General features: G+C 39.3%; 2 protein-coding genes across 3 annotated transcripts in view; both read right to left on the minus strand.

The window, feature by feature from the left end:
- Positions 1 to 2,772: 2,772 nt before the first annotated feature.
- Positions 2,773 to 15,002, minus strand: LOC138192503 (secretagogin-like). The gene is made up of 11 exons (XM_069139939.1): positions 14,855 to 15,002; positions 14,308 to 14,378; positions 12,232 to 12,324; positions 7,928 to 8,017; positions 7,232 to 7,288; positions 6,705 to 6,782; positions 6,397 to 6,452; positions 6,136 to 6,181; positions 5,961 to 6,020; positions 4,122 to 4,190; positions 2,773 to 3,349 (listed from the first exon to the last, which is right to left on the minus strand). The coding sequence occupies exons 1-11, from the start codon at positions 14,922 to 14,924 to the stop codon at positions 3,221 to 3,223; spliced, it is 819 nt and encodes a 272-aa protein (XP_068996040.1). The 5' UTR covers positions 14,925 to 15,002; the 3' UTR covers positions 2,773 to 3,220.
- Positions 15,003 to 15,205: 203 nt separating this feature from the next.
- Positions 15,206 to 21,991, minus strand: part of LOC138194444 (F-actin-uncapping protein LRRC16A-like) — a 65,992-nt gene continuing 59,206 nt past the window's right edge. For both annotated transcript variants that reach the window (XM_069143186.1, XM_069143185.1), the window contains 4 exons: positions 21,001 to 21,037; positions 20,479 to 20,742; positions 20,218 to 20,367; positions 15,206 to 18,817 (listed from right to left, as the gene is read on the minus strand). In XM_069143186.1, the coding sequence (XP_068999287.1) occupies positions 18,645 to 18,817; positions 20,218 to 20,367; positions 20,479 to 20,742; positions 21,001 to 21,037 (624 nt within the window). In that variant the 3' untranslated portion in view covers positions 15,206 to 18,644. The remainder of the gene's footprint in view (positions 18,818 to 20,217; positions 20,368 to 20,478; positions 20,743 to 21,000; positions 21,038 to 21,991) is intronic.

The raw sequence follows: 21,991 nt of genomic DNA on the forward strand, positions 1-21,991 counted from the left end.
TTTACTTGACGGTGTTGGTTTTAATTCCCTGGTCCTACTTAACAAAGACTCGACCTGCTAGTTCATGAAAAGGGTCACAATGACCTGGCTACTGTGGACCTGATTTGAAAACTGATTTGGTTGATCTGAAATGTTTCAACTCACCTGTTTAGACCTGAGTTACCTATAGATCTCTAAATACTGGAATAAAGGATTGTTTTCTTATATGAAATGTTTGTCAGATGTTTCAATTACTCAACAAACCAAGACAGTCATATTGTATCATACTGTCGGCCCTCGTTCTTTGCACTTGGTCAAACATCATGGACAATGTTTACGATAAAACTGACAAAAGAATTCAAAAGTCTGTGTCATCTGCAAATGGCTACAGCTCTTATGTTTTACTTATTTACAGCATTCTTCCAATTTTTCACAGCATTTCTGCGATGGAGGCCCCAAAATAGTCGACTTAAGATGAGAAAAGTCTTAGTTGAGCAAGTTTTCATCAGTCATTTAGCTGAATAAATGAAAATGAAACCCCTCCAACTGCACCATGTCAGAGACGCTATAGATCATTTATAGAAACATTTGTTACCGGCTTTGTCTTTCTTTAGGAAGGTCTTGTGGATAATGGATGATGTAATGTGTGTTAAGCGGGTCCTTGTTTTGGGAAGTAAGCATGTAATGTTAGCTGCATGTAACCACAGCTATTGTGACACACGTGACGGCAGCGGTGACCAAGTTCCTACATCCATAAAGTGTCGAGACAGTACATTACATTACATTTCATTTAGCTGACACTTTTATCCAAAGCAACTTGCAATAAGTGCATTTCAACCATGAGGGTACAAAACCCAGAACAACAAGAATCAAGAAAATACAATTTCTTCAAGAAAGCCAAACTACAAAGTGCTATCAGTAAGTGCCATTTTAAGTGCTACTAAAGTTCTACTGTTCATGGTAAAGTCAGAAGAGGTTTGTTTTTAGTTTGCGGCGGAAGATGTACAGAGTTTCTGCTGTCCTGATGTCGGTGGGGAGCTCATTCCACCATTTAGGAGCCAGGACAGCAAACAGTCGTGATTTTGTAGTGTTTAGCTCGCAGTGAGGGAGCAACAAGCCGATTGGTAGAAGCAGAGCGGAGGGAGCGGGCTGGGATGTAAGGTTGGACCATGTCCTGGATGTACACTGGACCCGATCTGTTCGCAGCACGGTATGCAAGTACCAATGTTTTGAAACGGATGCGGGCAGCTACTGGTAACCAGTGAAGGGAGCGGAGGAGTGGAGTAGTGTGAGTAAATTTAGGAGGTTAAAGACCAGTCGAGCTGCTGCATTCTGGATGAGCTGCAGAGGTCGGATGGCGCTAACAGGTAGACCTGCCAGGAGGGAGTTATAGTAGTGCAGACGTGAGATGACCAGAGCCTGGACCAGAACCTGGACCAGAACCTGCGCCGCCTTCTGAGTGAGAAGAGGACGTATTCTCCTGATGTTGTGCAGCATGTAGGAACGTGTCGTTGCAGTGATGTTGGCAGAAAGAGAGAGTTGACTGTCGAGTGTCACACCGAGGTTCCTAGCAGTCAGGGTCGGGGATAACAGAGTTGTCCAAGGTAGTAGTCAGGTCGAGGGTGGGAGAGTCTTTCCCTGGAAGGAAGAGCAGTTCGATCTTGTCAAGGTTGATTTTCAGGTGGTGTGAGGACATCCACTGAGAGATGTCAGTCAGACAGGCAGAGATTCGTGCGGCTACCTGCGTTTAAGATCGGGGAAAAGAGAGGATCAGTTGGGTGTCATCAGCATAGCTGTGGTAGGAAAAACCATGAGAGTTAATGACAGAACCGGGAGAGTTGGTGTACAGAGAGAAGAGGAGGGGACCCAGGACGGAGCCTTGAGGGACACCAGTAGTGAGAGGACAATGTTCAGACACCGATCCTCTCCAAGTTATCCGGTAGGTGCGGTCATTGAGGTAGGATGAGAACAGGGAGAGAGCAGAGCCTGAGACACCGAGGTCCTGAAGGGAGGAAATAAGGATCTGGTGGTTCACTGTGTCAAATGCAGCAGAAAGGTCAAGAAGGATCAGGACAGAGGAGAGAGAGGCTGCTCTAGCAGTGTGAAGCTGCTCAGAGACAGCAAGGACGGCCATCTCTGTTAGGATCTGCAGAGCTGGAAAGGTGTGTAACAGGTTTTGTGTTCCAGGTTTTCTGAATTGCATGCACCTCCACTCAAACAGTCAGATGCACACAAATCGAAGGGTGCCGGTCCTTTTATGTCCTGGCTGATAGTCTTTTGGTCGCTTTAACAGGCACTATTTGGCCAAGATCCAACAAACCATGTTGAGATAGATTAACAAAATGTTTAGTCTCCTAGTAATGATTCCGAATGTCTTGGAACAACCATCTTTTATCGTTAGCATTGTCGTTACCAGGCGATTCACTTTGTGCATGCGCTTGTGAAATTTATATTTTAAAGGCTCAGTACAGTTTTGTGTTTCTCCGCATGTAGCTTAGTGTTCAATGTTACTTATTATTCATTCTTCCACAAACCATTTTCTGTCTTCATTAAATTTAAATAATTAGATGTAAAAATGTTATGAAACAAAGATTGGCTTGAACTAACAACTGTTCGTCGTCATTTAACGTTTTAAATGACAATTTCTCGCAGTATGCAATAAAAAATGAAGAGCTGCAATGATATTTTTATCATTTGAATAAAATGTTTCATTGTTTACACCATTTAAATTTGTATATAATTGGAAAAAAGTCATTTAATTTATTAATTTTAAGAAACAAAATACAAAAGCCATCATTTGCCATTGTTTATTTTTTCATCCACCCATTATATCAAAAGTACACCGAAGAACATCCTGTATTAAGCCATTTTTTTTTCAGCAGAGAAGCATGCAATGTTCCTGTAGCCAACATACTCCGAAAAAAACATTGTATTGCAATGAAAAACCCCGTTTTTTTTGTTTTTTTTTAATACCTCCCTATTCACTGACCAGCACACTGACTAGCAGACCCAACATGTTATGGCGCAGAGATCTCTTTCTTTTGTGTTGGTTTCTAAAACATGCACACAAACTGATTTCAGGTCAGAGAAGATGCAAAGTCATTTGGTTTCTTTAGTCACACCAAATTACATCTATCATTTTCAAGATTCAATAAGACATTATGAATTTCACCTCAATAAACCCGGTAACCAGACACATGCAACACATACAACGTCAGTGTTTCACAATACAGCTCTCTGACTAAGCTTGAGGCCGGACTCCCAGACACAGAGCCAGCTCGTTTCTCTGGATCTTTCCATCCTTGTTGACGTCACAGTGACGCAGCAGAACGGCTCGCAGCTTGTCCAGTTCAGGACCCGTCATATTGGGCTGTAGACAAGAGAAAAGGGAGGCGAGGAAGAGAAGAAAGGCATTTAGTTAGTTAGCATGTTAGCAACACGCAAACAGAACAAATGCTTTCTAACACTTAACTAAGCTGTTTCTGTATGTTAAGCTCTACTTTCTGTCATATGTAATGAGCGTGCCTAATCAGTGTTGAATATGAACAGATTCCAGCATTTGTGCAGGTTCACAACCGTCAAACTCTCCGTGTTCAGTAACATGAACTCAGACTCATCTTTGTCCTTGAACACATGCTGGTCCACTAATGCAGCTATTAATAAGCTGAGTGTGGACTAGTACAAACACTGATATGGTGTAAAATGGATTTTGTTGTTTGTGTATATGATGTGAACAGAGTGACACAGTCTGAATGTTTTGATTTACCGGTACAGTCCTTGAAATTTCTTGCCATAAACCCAAATTTTTTTCAACAGCTTAGTATGACAAATACATGTTTATCTACTAAAACATGCAAACTCAGTCAGTATTTAATTCTATAACGAGCAAGAAATTTTGCCTGAATAATAAAATATCTCATTTTGATGGAGATATTTTAGGGCAAAGATATTGTGCCAACTCATAATACTAACAACTTTTGATCAATCCTCAAACATTTTGGTTTGTTACTTAGACCTTCTTGTTTAAAAGGATTAGCAGAACTGGTATTAAAATGATCCCACCTAATAGCAATATTTTGTATATTGCTATATTTTAGTAAACAGCATTCTGGTCTGACTCATTAATCAGAAAAGACTCTTACCCTGACGAGCCCCATCATGTCTTTGACAAAGCCGTCCACCTCAGGACCCTCCAGAGCTCCTGTCTTACTCTGAACAAAAGAAAACAAAAGAACAAAAAGGAGAAGCCAAATGACAGGAAAATAAATAAATTAGAAATGACTTGCATTCAGGAAGTTAGTTTTATTTTTATTTTTTTCTTTCCTCGATGTAATCTTTAGGGACTTACAGCAGGGGAGGACTAAAACACAGCCATAGCATGCATCATCATCATCATCATCATCATCATTATTTTATTAGGAACATTTAAATATGAACAAGTTCTGAATGTGCTGTTGATGCTCACTATCCTCCTCCCACATTTAAAATTCAGAGGAAAAGGAAGAAAGGTTTAGAGAGGAAATACATTAATGGTGGGTCGTGGTGAAACAGCTACTAAAATCATGCTGCTCTCTGACGTTTAACTGGCAGTAAATTCAACATAGTATTAACTTAAAATGGCATTTACAAAATTTGGAAAAAGAAACAAAACACTTGCTGTGGTGTTAATGAAATTTCTTACTCATCAGTATACTTGTCTTGTACACCTACTTTATGCTGCAGCATAAATATAAGGTCAAGATATATGTTATATTATAACATATATATATATGTTATATATATATATAATATAAGGGTTGAGAAACTGCAGCTGTGACCACAGAGCACTTCTCAAAGCTTATCGAAACATTGACGCGAGTACAGACACACAAAAAAACGTTTCAGACTGACCGTCATAGCATTTTGCATTATAGACAAGATCATAACCATGATTGCACAGAATAGAAGACACTTATTAAGTGTCCTGTTGAGCTGTGGGATTATTCAGAACCAGAGTTAACTCATCATCCCAGAGAGTGACTTGACTTTATAATGCCCGTTTCATTTCATTACAGAGGTAACGGGAACCAATTGCAGTCACTATATTGAATCCTCTTATGCACACCAATATACAAATTTGAGAGTGTTATTAATTGGCAGTGGAGCACATTAGTGGTGGTGGTGATGTCTACTTTAGCTTTAATGCTGTCATCGCCGGTACAGTGTCATAAATTACTCACTGTGTGGCCTTTTAGGAAATTTAACAGAATTAATTGATAAGTGTCTATTTAAACCATGTTCTATGCCACAATCTGATGAAGACAAGGAAAGTGTAAAGTAACACTTGTAATACAACTGCCTGTTGTTGGTGCTTTGCCTGTGATGGTTTCAAAGCCCAGCTAAGTTTAATCAAATTTTTTTTGTCTAAATCACCTGCCCTGCGGTGTGCTCTGGGTGGGAAAAAAAATGACATGCTTTAGCCCCAAGTTTTTTATGAATTCATTGGAATGACATTTTAGTGTCCATCTGCAAAGATGTAGACTTTTTGCTCATCCATTTTTTGCATAAAGCAGTAACGTCAGAGGTTTATTAAAGGCAGAGCAGAGGGATAGCAGTGTGCTACCTACACACAGTACACGGTTTATCAGAGATGGAAAAAAAAAAGAATTACTTTTCCAAAAGTTTTTCTTTCATCAATGTATCAAAAAAAAAAAAAAAATCACATTGTGATTGTGTGCGTGGATGAATAAATGTGATTTTAGTTGATCTTTTAAGGAGGAAGTTGAAGATGATTGTTATCCTTCAACATATAAATTCCTACAGACTAGATGAGGATCCAACGTGAAATGCTTTAACTGGAAATGCCATGATTATATATCAGGGGTTGTTCCTTAAGCAGCAATGCCTTCAGACCACATTATCTCACATTTTTCTGCAGAAAATACTAGCAATTAGCTGAGACGTGATAAAAATGACAATCAATCTTCTGTTACTGTACTTACAACATCATAGTGGTTAAAGATCTTCTCAAAGTCTCTCTTTCTCTCGTTTTTACTGGAGGCCTTGGGAAAAAAAATAGAGGACCAAGAAGGTGGGAGGAGAGAAAATGAATAAAAATAACACGAGAACTTGATTTCTGATGATAATCAGTTATAAAAGAACAAAAAACACACTTACATCCATTTGGAACTTGAGCAGGAAATTCTCTTCTAAAGCCAAGATCCTTAGAATTGAATGCATATTTTAGTTTCAGTTTAGAAATATTTGAGTTAATAAACAGAGAAATTATCACTTTTGTCAAGTGAAGAATCTTATCTTTTCTATAAGAAATACTGTAGTGCACTTATGTTCCATTTATTTTATTCTGAGATATATTGTAATAAGTCAACCACAGTGATGCTTCTTGAGCTTTTATAAATAAATAAATAAATAAAATACCTGGCCAAATCGTTCAGATCCAAATGGCCATCCTTGTTTTTGTCAAAGATTTTCATCTGCAAGAGAAAATAGGATGTAGTGTAAAATATGGAGTTTGCCCACAGCAGTAGCAGTCTGAACTTTTTGATCCACCCCTGTGTGCATAGCAAACTGTCAGCAAGGACTAATCTCAAGCCAGATTTTCTTGACACCTGACAAAACACGTGAGGTAAAGCCTGCCGCCACCTGTTTTAGAGCAGTACAAGCTGTATACATGATCATATGCACATCAAGCAAGTTTTATATTGATGTGCGTGTTGTATTTCTACCATTGCATCGGTGTACTCCTCCAGCTTGACAGATGACACTTCCTTGTTGTGCTGCTGGAACAAGTCTTTCAGGAAAGCCTTTACATGCAAAAGTTTGTCAGATAATTAGAAAGCAAAACAGTCAAAAACACTGAGTGATAAAGTACGTGCTACACACAGTTTACAAGTTCTCCAAAAATAATAAATACTTATTTTTTGCACATCAACCAAGTAAAAGGTGATTTCAAAATAAGACGTGGCAGTAAATCCAATGCAGTCATTTGTATTTTGAAAATATTTCTAGTATTGGCATTTCATGTCTAAAAATAATCATAGAAGTCGAACCACGAATCGAGCAAGATTCTCTATTCTGAACGAAAAGATGGTGTCCGAAGCTGAAAGAGAAAAAGATCCTCGTGTATGACGCATCAGGACATATCGAGGTCAGTCATTCTCTGCCAATGCCACCGCTGAAGGTGGAGGAGAGATGTGAAACTGTTTTTTATTGTGGAAGAAGGTCTGCATTTTGTTTGTGTTCACGACCTCACCGTCAGCTCCTGAGCCGATATGTAACCGCTGCAGTCCAAATCGTACTTCCTCCATATCTACAATGGGTTGAAGACGATGAATCAGCAAATGGTTACATGCAATGTACACAAGTTATTGAAGGATTAGAGACCGTTTGAATACAGCTAACCGAGTATGGCACTGTAAAATCATTATAAACACTGGTATCATTCTGTTTTTATGTGCAACTAACAATGAGAAATACTTTGCTGCAGTTTGCTAGAGGAACCCCACACTTGATTAAGATGGTGCAGAATTCATTTAGTAATGGGTTATCACCACTTTGAAAATCCAGTTCAAACAGCATTCAACAGCTCAGGCTTTCTGCACGAGCTTCCTCAAAGACTTCCTCATACTGTACATTCAACTGTCTGCTGTTGGCCTGTCACTGGTCAATCTGGTTTTTAGACAGGAAAATCTTCACATGTTGCAACCTGCCATTATCATTTTCTTAAAATATAACTATTGATCCAGTTTGTACTTCACATTTAAAAGCCTTAAATGAATGAACTACCGACTCCATGCATACAGTCCAATGGTCCCGACATACAAGAGCCATCAGAGAATGCTGTGCAGTAAAATCATTATTGATCAGGATCTGCAACAATGGTTTGCCATTAAACCATTAAATGGAGATGGAGTCTGTGTAGTGTGTTTGATAAAGTGTGTGACCTTACCTTCATGAAGTCAACACTGTTGTCCAGAGGAGCTTCTCTGTGGAAAACTAACAGGAAGTTTTCATCCTCAGGCAGGATCATATTGGCCAACTGCAAAAGAGAACGGAGCCGAGAGGTTTAAGTCAGTGATCACCAACAAGTTTACAGCAGTTATACAAACTCCAGAGCAGTTCAGTCCAATTCAATCTGGTCTTTAAATCCCGATTAGATCCGGGGGAAGTTTTTATTCATACTATTTTCTACAGTAAAGTAGATCGCATTAAACTCTTTGCTGTGAGGTCTGTGGATTAGCCTGCGTAACTTGGATATTTGATTTGAGAAGAGATGGTGCAATTTCTCTTATGGCGGAAAGAAATATTTCAGCTGCAGATATCTCAAAAACAGAAACTATTTAGATCGTGAGACACCATGGATAGTTTTACTGCATGTCCTTCAGATGTACCAGCTCCTCCTGGCTCCCCTCCAATTCATGTTGCTCTTCTGTCGTCTGTCCTTCTTTAACAATATAAGCCTTCCATTAGGAGATTAAACTGGCTTCGATCAATCTTATTAAAATCCAAGATGATACTGCAGTCATTTGGGTCACAGAGCTCGAGTATGGATCACAGTCAGAACAAGCGCAAGGCACCAACAGGGATGTCAACTGTAGAAGATCAGCACATGCAAAAGTCTTGCCACTGTAGGTTATTTTTAGTCAATGGATCTCAGCCAAAGCATTGATAAAAGGTAGGGCTAATTTATCATCTAATTAACTTTAATTTGTTTTTCTTCTTTCAATCATGTTTTTTTTTGTATAAAGGATTTAGAGAAACATTTCAAATTACAATTTCATAGTTTTATGCCCTGCCCATCCTTTTGATACACCAATGTGGCTTGCTATGGTTGGTGGCTAGAACATTTCTTATTATCATTATTCCTTATAGGAGTTCATTGAATTGAAACTTTCTGGTTTCCAAGAGTCACATTGTATCCGGATAGCGGTTTCAAATCTCCAGACCCGTCAGTTATCAGATTACCAGTGAGGAAGAGCATTGGCCAAAATGTAGCGACCCCTGCATATCTGTTGAGTTTATTTATCATGCAGGATAGTGTGCAGTTGTTGGTAATAGATAAATCTTGGGATTCAACAATAAGAATACAAACAAAAAGCTCCAGTGCACTTTGTAGCACAGAAGCAGTACCTAAACTAGCATCTACACAGTAGCAGCGTTGCCATATTAAATGTAGGAAAACAAAAGCATACACCAGCAGAATTGCTTTGACTGACTTTCACGTTAGTGTCCACAAGAGTGCCTGATCTAGGACTGCTGTGTGGTAAAGGCTTTAGGAGAAAAGGTTTCCCAGTTAGGATCATCATCATTAGATATGCCACAAGTACAATAAATGCCTGGTATGTTGCACAGTTCTTTAACCTGCAGTAATAGTGCAACTGTGATTATACTGCTATATTTTATTGACTAGTGTAAGTGAACACTATCTAAACAGACCAGTCATGTCGCTCTGCAAAGTAGCAGTTGACAGCACTTTGTGCAGCTATAACACAAGATGTTGTGGTTTTCCGATTGGCTTACTGACTTCCCTCTAATGCCAGCTGTACAGCAGAGTGGCACAGGGCATGGGGAAATGGTGTTACAAATTACTTAAAAGTGAAAACAAAAAACTGGTCTGTAGAGACACATTCAGCAACGTTTGCAGTGGGGATGCACTGACCAAGTTCACTGGATTTGTAAAGAGTTTACAAGAATGTGATCCAAATGTAATTAAAGCGGAAAGCTAGCTTTACTCACGATCAGGAGGGTCCCAGTTAACAAAATCAGGCAGGCAAACAAAAATACAAGCACGCTAAAGACCTGCGAAAGAGTACGGTACTGGGAATAAAATGCAATATAACAATCTGGGAAGTGGTGAACTGGAAGGTTTTTATACTGCAGGAGGGATCAGGGAATTGAAAAGAAGTGGGGTGATGAGGTGAGGTGTGAGACGTGACAGATGAGGTGGGTGTGGCCGACAGGACACTAGACAGACTGAGACACTGGGGACCTCCAGTGGATGGAGGGCATACAGGGAACGCCCAGAACCGTGACAGTATCCACATACGGGTTGACACTGTACATGAAATTGTAAGTGAATTGGATATTAACCAAATGTGGCCAATTCACACAAAATATTAATATCATACCAAAACTTAGTGTTTCTGCTATCAGCTACATTCATTCAGTCAGGTTTTTTTTTTTTGCTACAGCCATCTTCCTGTAACCTTAAAAATAATCCCAGTGAGATCCATGCCAACAGATTTTAATTCTGGAAAAATAACTTTTATTAAATTGGGAATTAGTATTGGAAGATGACTGAATTACTGATTTATGGTATTGGAAGAGAAAAAGTCAGACTGGCAGAACAAGAAGCTACAGAGAGCTATGAACACACTGGTCCTGCATCAGCCACTGTAAATCAGTGTCTTCAACAGACCATTTATGGAGGAAAGTTATTGATTTTTTTTTACAGCTTCATGACTAAAAGCCACAGCCTTTGGGATCTGTGGGTGAAGTGCATTAAGGGATTGGCCTAATGAATGGGTGAAATGTCTTTCTTTGATCCAGTGCTGCGTCATGAGCTGCATCAATTACCCTGAGTGGACACTGAGAGAGCAGTGCCATCAAAAAAGGTTTTTATTTTCTGGGGAACAGGTGCAGCCTGTTCAGTTGTCAGTCAACTTTGATTTAAACAAATGAGGCAACGTTCATTAATTACAAGCAATTTATTTTAAATGTTCGAAAGTCCCAGCTGAAAATCCAAAAAGACAATTGGGTCTTTTCCCATTTAGAACTGTTGTTCCATCCAGAATAGATTGGTATTAGCACTTTATAATTTTTTTAACAGAAAAATACTTTCTATGTACAGTAAATTGTTGACTGCAGATGTTCAATTTCGGTAAATGGTTTGAGTGCTGTTCTCCCCTGGCTGTCTCTTCACTGCAAGAGGATGGCTCAGTATGACCCTCAGCACTCCCGGAAATGAGATTTTCTTGAATAAAATACAGCCTGTATCATTGTCATGGATACATGAGATAAATAAAAGATTAAGAGTAGATACGGCGGAAAAAAGATGGAGGGAGGTTGATAAAGTAAGGGGAGAGGGAACCGAAGAGTCTGACAGAGAGACAGAGAGATAGAGAGAGAGAGAGAGAGAGAGAGAGAGAGAGAGAGAGAGAGAGAGAGAGAGAGAGAGAGAGAGAGAGAGAGAGATAGAGGGGGGGGAGAGAGAGAGAAAAGGGAAGACGAGGTTAGCCTGAGAAGATAAATACATTTTCAACGTGACAGAGGGACACAGCAGTGCTGTTGTGAGGGAATTAAGCTGTGCAGTGCCAAACATCCATGGATGTTGCGGGAGGACACGTAGAGGAGAGGATAAAAGTCCACTATAGAACAAAACGGCACTTTTTGTTTTTGTGTATGTATTAAAAACACATATAAGAGGGGCAGTCAAAAATGTTGCCTCAAATTCTGTTGAGCTCCAATAGAGTGCACGCATTTTTGCGAGCAGTGGCATGTGTGCATTTGCAATTTCATCATGGACCTGAAACTTGAGTGCACAAAAACATTTTGTATTCAACTTTTGGAGAACAAAAATAAGTCACAGGGAGCCAAATCCTGTAGGGTTGGTGGGGACCTATATTTGTGTTGCTGAGGGTGTTTTGGCTGCACCTCTTATGTGTTTAATACATACAGCAGGCGTGTTGTCATGTTGGAGAACCTAAGTGCCACTGCACCACAGTTCCGGTTATTTGTACCGAATGTTTTCCCTCAGACGCTTCAGAATTTCACAGTTAAACTCGGTGTTGAGAGTCTTAAGTTCTGACCTGATGCGCCATTTCCGGTCTTGGACAGAAGGTTCTGCCACTCTAGAAAACACGAATGTCACTCAAAACACCTTGCCTGGCTCATTGCTTCCTTGACGTAGGCTTCCTGAAGCACTTCAAGGGTCTCAGTTGCCAATTTGACCCAAAATGTGATGAACGCCCCCCTGTTCAAGTTTCAGGTCCATCGTGACATCGCAAATGTGTCTTTATCAGTGGTCACAAAAACTTGTATAACTCTGGTGCTGATATTGATTGAGCGGCAAAACTTTGTAAGCTTACTTCGGAAGATTACAGCTTCCATCTGCTTAGTGCACGTCATTAGTTCAACAGGAGCAGGATCCAAAGTTTTTGAAATCTGCTTGTAAATTAGAAGGACAAAAGATATAACAGGTGCTGCGTCCCATATTTTATCTATATCATTTGACAGACACAGAAATTGTTGTACCTCCTGAATCTGTAGTTTCCCATCAGCAGTGACGTCATAGGCAGACATAAACCTCTGCTTCAATCTCTGGACTCTCTCTTCAGTGACTTTCTCCTGTAGAAAGACAATAAATTCCAACTGAACATTGTCCCAGTCCTCCATTACAAATGGACACAGATATGATGATGGTGATGGGTTAATATGAAATGGGATGTACAGTAAAATGTAATACAAAACAGAATAAAATAAAAACATTGTTTTACTCGGATTACTTTCATAAATCAGATATAATATATATTTGAAAATCTTACGAAACAATTATATGAAAAAACACTTTCATGGCTGAGTCAAGCTTACTCTTAAGAAACGTCACCATGGATACTCCTTTAATCTAAGATGTGGTTTTTTTTTTTCTCAAGGTCTGCTTTTTAAACAACAACCTAACTGTTCCCAGAAGCTTTTATAGTCCGCTCTGCTGTCATTAGCCAACCCATTATTTCTCATGCACAGAATAAAGAGTTTGATGCTTTACTCCTCGAACAGAGCATGCATCGCCTTATTTGAGTGGAGAGCAGTTAGTTTACTGGTGATTTAAAAAAATATGTATATGTAAAAAGCAGTTTATAACCAAAGATAAAAAAATAAAAAAAACCCTGCAATGTTCGTTTTCTAAATGCTTATCTGATTTTCGTTTCCTTCCTGTGTAGAGTAGCTTCTTTCTCAGCAGCTCAAGAGCTCAGATAAAGGCTTGAAGCAACTAGAGGAGAGAATACTATCAACTGTTAAAGTTATTTGTATCCATCACTCTCCTGTCCAATTCTTAGTCATTGTACTGTAACTATAGAAACCTGTTGATGGTGCTAAAGTCCGAATCATCGTATCATGCAGCGCAGAGCACACAGTCTGCAGACTTCAAGGTGCCAGACCCTCCCTCATTAGTATTTGTCTTCAGCATCACATTTGGCTTCATCCACATCCTGTTGCTAAGTACAACATTTTAGGCAAACATATTAATATTTGACTTCATTTGCACAATTAAGATAAATTGAACACCCTCTTAATTGGAAAAGCATGTTGTTGTCCCAGTGCAAACTTGTATTCTTTAGGTTTTGCTGAAAAATGTAACTAATTATGCTGCATATAACAAATTAAGTGAGAACATGTTGTAGAAAACAGCTACATAATTACAGGGCACGATGATTCGTGGATATCCAGTAGAATGACTGTGCAGTATTTTTTGTAGCTTCAGAGAAATTCACCAAACACAACTTCTCCTAAGTGCATTAATGATGGAAAGCAAACACGGGAGACAAAGTGACATGTGGTTGGTGGTCTGTTTGTTTTCGTAAAACCCAATTAGTATCCAAGGGAGTACACACACACACACACACACACACACACACTCACACTCACACACACACACACACACACACACACAAGAACATACTAATTGATGTAAGCTCTTTTGGGTTTCCATTATAACTCCAGGTCAGTGTGATGGTTAAATCTTTACTCAGCATTTAACTTTGCTCAGTAACAGTGATGTGCACACACTCAGTATGTACAATTTTTTTTTTTTTTTTTTTTTTCTCAGGTTGATTTTGTAACCACGTCCAGGGCTTTTCCTCTGACCGTGCCCAGAGCTTTTTAATCATGTTGTGTCTAACATCCTTACGGTAACCCCACCCATCCAGATAGCTGCATAGAGGCTGCGCTGCCCACACAGCAGAAAAAAGCCAGCAAACTGTGTCCCAATTCAATTTTCCAGAATTTTTTTTGAGCTTTAATATTTTTGAAATTCTCTCCCTTCAATTCGTGACATTAAACGGTTAGAAATGTTTAATTTAAAGGCGGCAAACTTTGATTTTAAGAGCAAATTTCTAAATCAGCAGTTGCCTGTGTTCGTAGAACATGTACACTCATATTACCACTTCCAATAGTGTCACTGATGCTGCATTTAGATTGACACGAACTGTACTAATTTGTTAATATTAGATGGAAAAGATGGAACAATCGCCTGTTCAGCTGCCCCGACAAACACTGTCTTGCTGTCGTCACAAGTTTTGGGGGGAATTCCTCTAAACAAAGTTGACTTACCTGTGAACCCAGTCTTTTCACCATGTGACGGAAAAAGTCATCAAGCTCTTTGCCCTCAATGTAGCCATTATCTGACAAAATAAAACAAATCGTAAGGTTGAAAATGTTGTGAAGCAAATTTTGATTTCCTTCAAAATTCAAATACTCAGTGGGTAAGTGACTCGTGTCATGAGCACCTTGTTTTTATAGTTTGAGCCGTGTCTTTTGTTACTAAACACAACTGCTTATCATTCTGCACCCTCTCCACTGTATCTAACCACTTTCCCATTGGGCATCTACATGAAATTAGATTAGAACTTCAGTTTAATATAGGACTTACCATAGAAATAGCCAAAATACACACATTTTCTTATTTTTGTAAATATATGTACCCCGATGCTGACAAATGACTACCTACACCCTTGACTAATAGTTTTCATCCGAACAAGGACGGTTATTGTCTCTCTAATATCTAGTAACAGATGAAACTCAGTTCTAGGTGCTGTACTATGTTGTTGGTGTATTTTTTTGGGGAAAATATGAACATTAAAGCATTAAATGTCCTTACCATCTGCATCAAAGTGTTGCCAGATTTCTAGGAAACCAGCTGCGTCCAGGTTATCAAAAGCACTGTCCATTTTAAGAAGGAAAAGTAAACGGTCAACTTTTAAACATTAAAAACAATGAAGGTGACAAACTGTTGCACTGTTCAATCGCCTGCTTGGTTGACATATGCTCTATGTGACTTAAGTAAAAACCACACCTCCTCGGGGTGTGTGGGGCGAGTGAGAGAGAGGAAGAGGAAAAAGACTACTATAGCGCTGCATTTGCCATCTGGTGGCTGTGTTGTTACACTGCAAAGCAGATCTCCAATTTGAACTTTAGATATTACAAATGAGACAATGAAAAGGTGTTTTAGCCTGTAGAATTATTTTAATCAATATTAATATTTGTATGGAGAAATGTCCAACACCAGTGAAACATACTGATTCATAACGAAACGGAACAAATGATGCATCAAGACTGATAAAATGAGCAAACAGTCATTTGTTTTTATGCCATTTGTTTTGTTTTTTTTCAGCTTAAGAAAAGTCTTTACTTTGCATTATTTCTTTTCTGAATCTTAGTGAAAGTAACACTAAACTGATTACATGTAATAACAAATTAATACATACAAAGAAATCATTTCTACATTTATGAACACCATGTACAAGTGAGAGGAAAACCAACTAAGGATCAAGACATCACCGGCCAAGTTTGCTTTTTTAAAAAAAAGAAATATTCCAAATAAGTTACAAACAAACCCCGAGTATAGTAGTGTACTTAGTACCAAAACAATATAGGATTTGCTGTGTTCACATAGGTGTGTGAATATATCCTAGTGTATATTACATGTGCGTATATTACACATACACATATACACACACACCTATATGTATGCAAGCACATATATACATAAAATTCAACTCACAGCCACATCATGCAGTCACACACACACATAGACTCAGTGGTCCAGACTTAATGCTACTGGTTATTTTCACGTCGCTCCACTCCGCACCAACAGAAATGAAGTGGATGCAAATGTTTTCAGGATAGAACTGGAAGTTCTCATCAGTCTCTCACACAGTGTATCACACTGTTGCCTCTGAAATCCCACACAGAAGACACAACAAAACAGTAGAGGGCGTCCAGACGATTTCGTTGCATCAGGAAAGTGGTTCAAAATGCCAACAGAATAACAGCACACTGACACATGTGCTTATTTAAGCATGTTGCAGAGTTGTAGCATTTTAGTTGTTTTTTTTTGTATCCTGCAACACCTTTGAGACATAAAAGTGATGTTGGAGCATTGAGAGTTCAAATCAAAGTAGTTGTTGACAGCATGTTCACTATATACAGCGAGAACAGTGTTATTTCTAACACGATTAGTGACAAAGAAGCAAAGTCTAATCGTAACCCTACAAAAAGACATCAATAGACACCATAGTGGAGGAAAGGTGCACCTGTAAGACCTTTGGCCCTGATTTGAATAAGACTCTTGTACAGTACAATAAAATACAAGCTGTGCCCCTTTCACACTGCATGTAAAGAACCAACATCTAGTGCACATCTGAAATTAATGCTGGAGCACAGTTTGGCACACAAGTTGGATGACAAGATCTCGCATATGGGTGTTTTTGTAGAATAAGGCTGCACTCATGTCGTACTGAGTGATTATAGATCTCAGGCCAGTTGCAGAGGAGGCTGTATTGGGGATTAAATACTGTGAACTGACATTGTAGCACCATATCTAGTAAATTTGGGTGTATTTTTTTTAATTTTTTTATTGACAGATTGTAATTGAATTGAGGTATCCATACTTGATTTACTTTTTCAGTTGCTCTGTTGTAATCACTAAAAACTGGTAATCAAAATAACTCCAATATGACATGAATGCAGCATGATGGAATGCAAAGGCTCAATTTTGCTCCCAAGCTATATATTAGGATTTTGTAAAAATGTCGGCTTCTTTATCAAAGAAAACAATCCAATAGTTCCCAAATCTTATTATTTCTGTTTTTCAGAAATAAGATAAACGATTTTGAACACAACATAATTTTGGGAATCTGCTTACAAATTGTAAAGCAGTGTGACGGGGACATCTCTTGCTCAGAGAAAAACTGGAGGAGTCCCATGGAGATGTCGTGAAGCATTCAGGTGCTGAAAATGAGTAGCCCAGAGGTCCATGTGGTCAAAATAAATCTTTCCAGGCTCCTCATTAAGGCAACAGGACTGCCACCTAATGCCATGAGTTTCTATATAAGCAGAACATTTTAAATATGTCCCATCCTGCAAGGAAAGAAGTGAAAGTGAACTAGATTTGAAAGATGGAGTTCCTTCAGTGTCCTGCTTTTACACAAAGAACAAACAGATGAGGTTTATTGTCAAAATCTGGATCATTCTGATGAAATAATATTTTCTATGACATTCCTCATCTGGAGCAAGTTCTTTGCTTTCATTGGACAATGAGCACACTAGGGGAAGACTAATCTATGTATGATATTAGTGCGTTTTGGGAAGAGCAGTCTATAAGAGCAATTCAGAGTCTGTAACAGTCTTACTTACTCTCAGGAATACTAGCTAGAAATTGAACTGTTAAAAACTTGACTTAACCAAATAACACTTAAGAAGTATGCCCCAAAGCGTTAAAACAATCACACCCCGTATTGCATTTTAATGACACATAATCCTCTCCCCATAAACAGCATAAATAAGATGCTTTTGCACAGTGTCTAAAACAGCGAGAACAGTGTTAGTTAACAGTGCTGAAGCCATATTGATTATCATTGAAGTTAAAGTGTACCACAGTCCTCTCAAAGCACAAACACGTCATACAGTCACTCCAGCTCTCACACGGAGATATTACTTGAGTGCAGTTACTGTGTTCGATATAGTTTATCCATCAATCCTTCTGTGACGAGTCCAACTAGCCCCCTGTGGGGAACTCATGGGTTTAGTGTTGGGTGAGCAACATCAAATGTTTATTTCTGATTTGTGTCTGTGCTGAGATTTTCAGCTGAAACCTGTATATTCCTGTAAAAAAAGGTGAATTGCATAATGGATTTAGCCCCTGAAGCCTGGAAAAAAAAAAAGAAGAAAGACTTTCTTGTACTGAAAATAGCACTTAAATCTATACAAATATATTGAAGGAAAAAAATGCCATTGGGTCTTGGTCTGGTTGTATGTTTCTTTTCAAGTACAGCACAGTAATCCTGGTATAATTTTTATTGTGTGTTTGGTCCCTGGGAGACAAACTATGGCGACAAAACAGTCAAAAGACGTCAGATTATTAGTCAAAGATTTTAGACGTACACTCAGTTTCTTAGTCTCTTTGCTGTTTCCTGAAGGCGCATGTCTCATTTTTAGTGGCTTACAAATGTAAATTAAGATTCCATCATTTACTGGCTGAATAAATTTGATCAACCCATTTCCTCAACCCTGAAAAGTTAATTCTTTTAGAGACATGAGATTTTCACCTGAAAGCAGATCAAGAGAAGGCTGTTTGTGAGAAGGAAGCTCTTCTGAGAATTAGCACAGTTTTGGTTTAGTTTAGGTGACATGCTGTGACCAAAGTGATGTTATCCATCAAAAATGTTAAAATACATAATCAAATTAAAACTGAATTGGAAACTGTTTTCCTCTTTATATTACACCAGGTCTTCCTGCAAACCTAACATGATTTGTACTTTGTGGTCAGACAGGACCTACGAGTACAAACTTGTGTAAATGAAATCAAATGAATTATTTCCCCCTTGGTTGCTTTTCCAAAGAAGAATGTGAGGCTTGTGAACAAACTTTTGCTTTGAATCTTGTCTTGCTCATATTAAAATAAAGTCTTTGTCTGCCTCTTCCCCAGAGTCTGATGACTTCTTCCCCGATGCCTTGTCCTTGTCTGGGTTTGGACAATGGTCCTTGGTCTTGAAGGAGCCATGATCCTCAGAGTTGGTGCTGAGCGGGCTGGATCTCTGGACAGAGTCTGACGCTGACCGCACTGGAAACAACAAAGAGGGAACTTAAAGTAAGTGTTGGCCATTTTTACAGCAAGAAGAGAAGAGGTAAGGAAGACATGGAAACTTTTTAAATGTGTCTGAATGTTTGCGCTTTCAATACATGTAGCCGTTATTAACGCAGTGGAACTTTTTTCATTGTACTGGGGACTCAGTCTTTTCCTACAAATAATATGAATTCAGTCCTGTGCAATCTAAGCTGGAAGGGATGTCCCGTATGCTGCCGTAATGACTCAGAATATTATAAAGAGGTTTAAGATCATAAAGCCTGAAGAAAAGTCTAATGTAATTTGAACTAAAGTCTATTGCACACAGAAGTGGAATTATTTACATCTAGTTTTCATCTTCTTAAATATGAATAATAATGTAAACACTGGTCCATTTTTATTAGTATTTGAAGTATCCAAACCAACATCTAAAAGTGAAAGTATCTTTTCAAACCCATCTCGGTTATGTTGGACGGCGCTGTGTCTGGGATGCATTGACCGTGCCTTTATAATGTAGTGTCGGGTGGAACACTTGCATGTCAGGAGGCGAGGCTTACCATTCAAATGGTTAAATTCCCGCAAAGGAACGAAAAGAAGCACACAGTCCTGCCTCATTGAATGATCCGCATCTTTTTGTCAAAACTTTCCATTTTGAGTGTGTATGTAGGTTGCTGCTCAAAGGGCTGTCGTTGTTAATTCTCGTCGCGATGTTATTTTTTTTTAACGGGTAACATGCAGATAGTGGAAGAGGAGGAGATGGTCACCTGATTCATTATCCTTACCATCACACACCGGCTCCCTCGCGCTCTCTTACTCTCATGCTCGCTCCCAACGCAGTCAGAAGGTTTTTACATTTTTTTGTTTAGGACTTGTGAAGAAGCACTTGGATGCTGTGCCTAAATGTTCTAATGGTAGAGAAAACCCGAAATCTAAATGATATCCAGTCAGGAAATTTGGAGACTTCAAGATGCGCAAGGTTGTGAATTTTGACTGGTCGTAAGTCCAGAGTGTTCCCCACTTCTCTGGCCAATGCATGCTGGGATGGATAGACAAAAAAGGGATCCTGAGTCTGTTACATGAAACATAATAGATGAAAGACAGTAGGAATGGGTGAGAGATGTGACCTGAATCTATCACTGTGATGCCTATCATGTTGTACAATAGCAGCCTGCATGGAATGAATACAAATATGAGACCATGGAGGACGCCGACACACTGTGTGGTCCTGACAGTTACATGAAACATTTACCAGTCTGATAGAGAAACATGTAACTGCCAACATGTTGAAAAGGGGACGACTTTATGTCTCAGCTGCTATCTATTCATGTATTCATGTATTGGTATCACCGTCATGTTATTAATAGGCTTCATAGATATACTCAAACACTTTGACTCACCTTCCTGAGAGGTTTTGTTGGTGGAGACTCCTGACTGCAGACTGGTCTGGCCCTCCTTGTCTTTCTCTGATAGCACCCTCTTGAGTGTTAGAGGGAGCACTGTGACTTTAGGGGAGATACTGCCACTGTTGGGAGGATCTGAGCTCTCATCTATGAAAAATGAGAAAAATCAATGTAAAAAGTAATGGTGTAATGTGTATCATCTATCGGACAGCCTCAGTATAGGACAAAATATGGCAGCTCTGTTAAATCTGACAGTACCTATATTCCTGCTGCTACTGGTGGTCCTCGGCTTCTGTGGGATGGTGGGTCGAGCACCCAGGGCCGGCTTTGCTCCCTGTGGCACCGGTGGTTTTGGGCTCAGTGGTCCACCGGGGGAACTTGAGGAAGATGCAGCTCTGAGACGAGGGGCAGTTTCAGGCTTAGTGTCACCACGTGGTGAGGTCTTTTCTGGGGAAGCAGGGTCTGGTTTGTTAATGGAACCACTGGGAGACCTGCTCTCTGGAGTGGTGGGCTGAGACTTGGCTGTTGACACATACAAACATAAACATATCAGCGACTTCTATGTACCGTATTGGTATAAATTAAGATCTCAATATGAACAGACAAAATAGCTAATCGTGACTTGTCCCGCTGCATTTTTAGGCTGCGGTACAGTAGCTGCTTCAGAAAAGAACACTAAGAAGACCAACTGTGGTTCTGCATGAATCATTAACCTTTAGCTTGAATGAAAGCTCTGTGTTCTGAATTGAATATATCCCCTCTTTCACTTAAAGATCTTACCTGTCGCATTGCTGTCATGCCTGTCAGGGCTAGAAGACTAAAGGAGACACAAGGACAAAATACTGGATCACTATGCATGAGAACACAACGGTGGAAATTGTATTTTTTTTTTAAATTTTTTAATGAATTTTGACACAAAAAAGTACAAACAAATATGTCTCGTTGAACCCCTTTCTGGGTGTTATTCATGTAACTAGAACTGTATTTTTTTCTGTTTTAACAGTAACTACTGAAGTGATTCTGAATCTATGTCCACGTGTAAACTGCTAAGCAATAATTTAACACAAGGGGGTGCCTTTCTTACTCAAGATGGATCTCACACACCCAGCTTTGTATTTATGACCTCTCACTGAACAGCCCTCCCCATTTTATCTTCACACACACACACACACACACACACACACACACACCACCCACCACACACCACACACACCACACACACCACACACACACACCTGGAAGCCAGCCAGAAGAAGCAGATGGCAGGAGAGGCTTTAGTGCCACTGATACGAGGTCAGAAAAACCACAATACTACAAACACCATAAACCTCGTTCTACATGAACACAGTCTTGACTGGTTGGGGACCAATTATAATTCTAGGGAAGACACAAGAGCAACACACCAACTCGGATTTAAAGTTGTGCAAATGCATACAGAAGACCCGTACAGCACAGAAAAACGTAGTTAGTGTGCCCCCCTTGAATCAAGCAAGGATTTATTTAATATTAAAACGGACTCTTTGTATACTTTTACACGCGTTAGAGGAAATAATAAAGTTAAAGTAGAAAAGAAGAGAGAAAATGTTTTTTAGAAACAGAGACCGCTTGTAGTTTAGGGCACCTTAGTGAAATTGATGGGAAATATTCCTGACATTTATGTCTTGCTGTGACTCATGACAGAGAATTTGAATATCAGACCTAATTTTTTGTTTCCATGCTGTCATTCTCTCATTTACTTTTCATGCTTCCACCTCGTCGATTCTTTACTTCC

Source organism: Embiotoca jacksoni, unplaced genomic scaffold, assembly GCF_022577435.1.
Source record: "Embiotoca jacksoni isolate LCO1_2020_lvr unplaced genomic scaffold, fEmbJac1.0.p SCAF_11, whole genome shotgun sequence".
NCBI lineage: Eukaryota > Metazoa > Chordata > Actinopteri > Embiotocidae > Embiotoca > Embiotoca jacksoni.

Bases quoted from the DNA above. Each gene is read 5' to 3' on its own strand.
- LOC138192503 (XM_069139939.1), bottom strand. From the start codon at position 14,924: ATGGACAGTGCTTTTGATAACCTGGACGCAGCTGGTTTCCTAGAAATC. The intron at 6,182-6,396 runs GTATTTTATTTA...TTCAATTCTAAG, and splicing joins GATCTGAACGATTTGGCCAG to GATCTTGGCTTTAGAAGAGA. The intron at 6,021-6,135 runs GTAAGTGTGTTT...TTTTTTCCCAAG, and splicing joins TGCTCAAGTTCCAAATGGAT to GCCTCCAGTAAAAACGAGAG.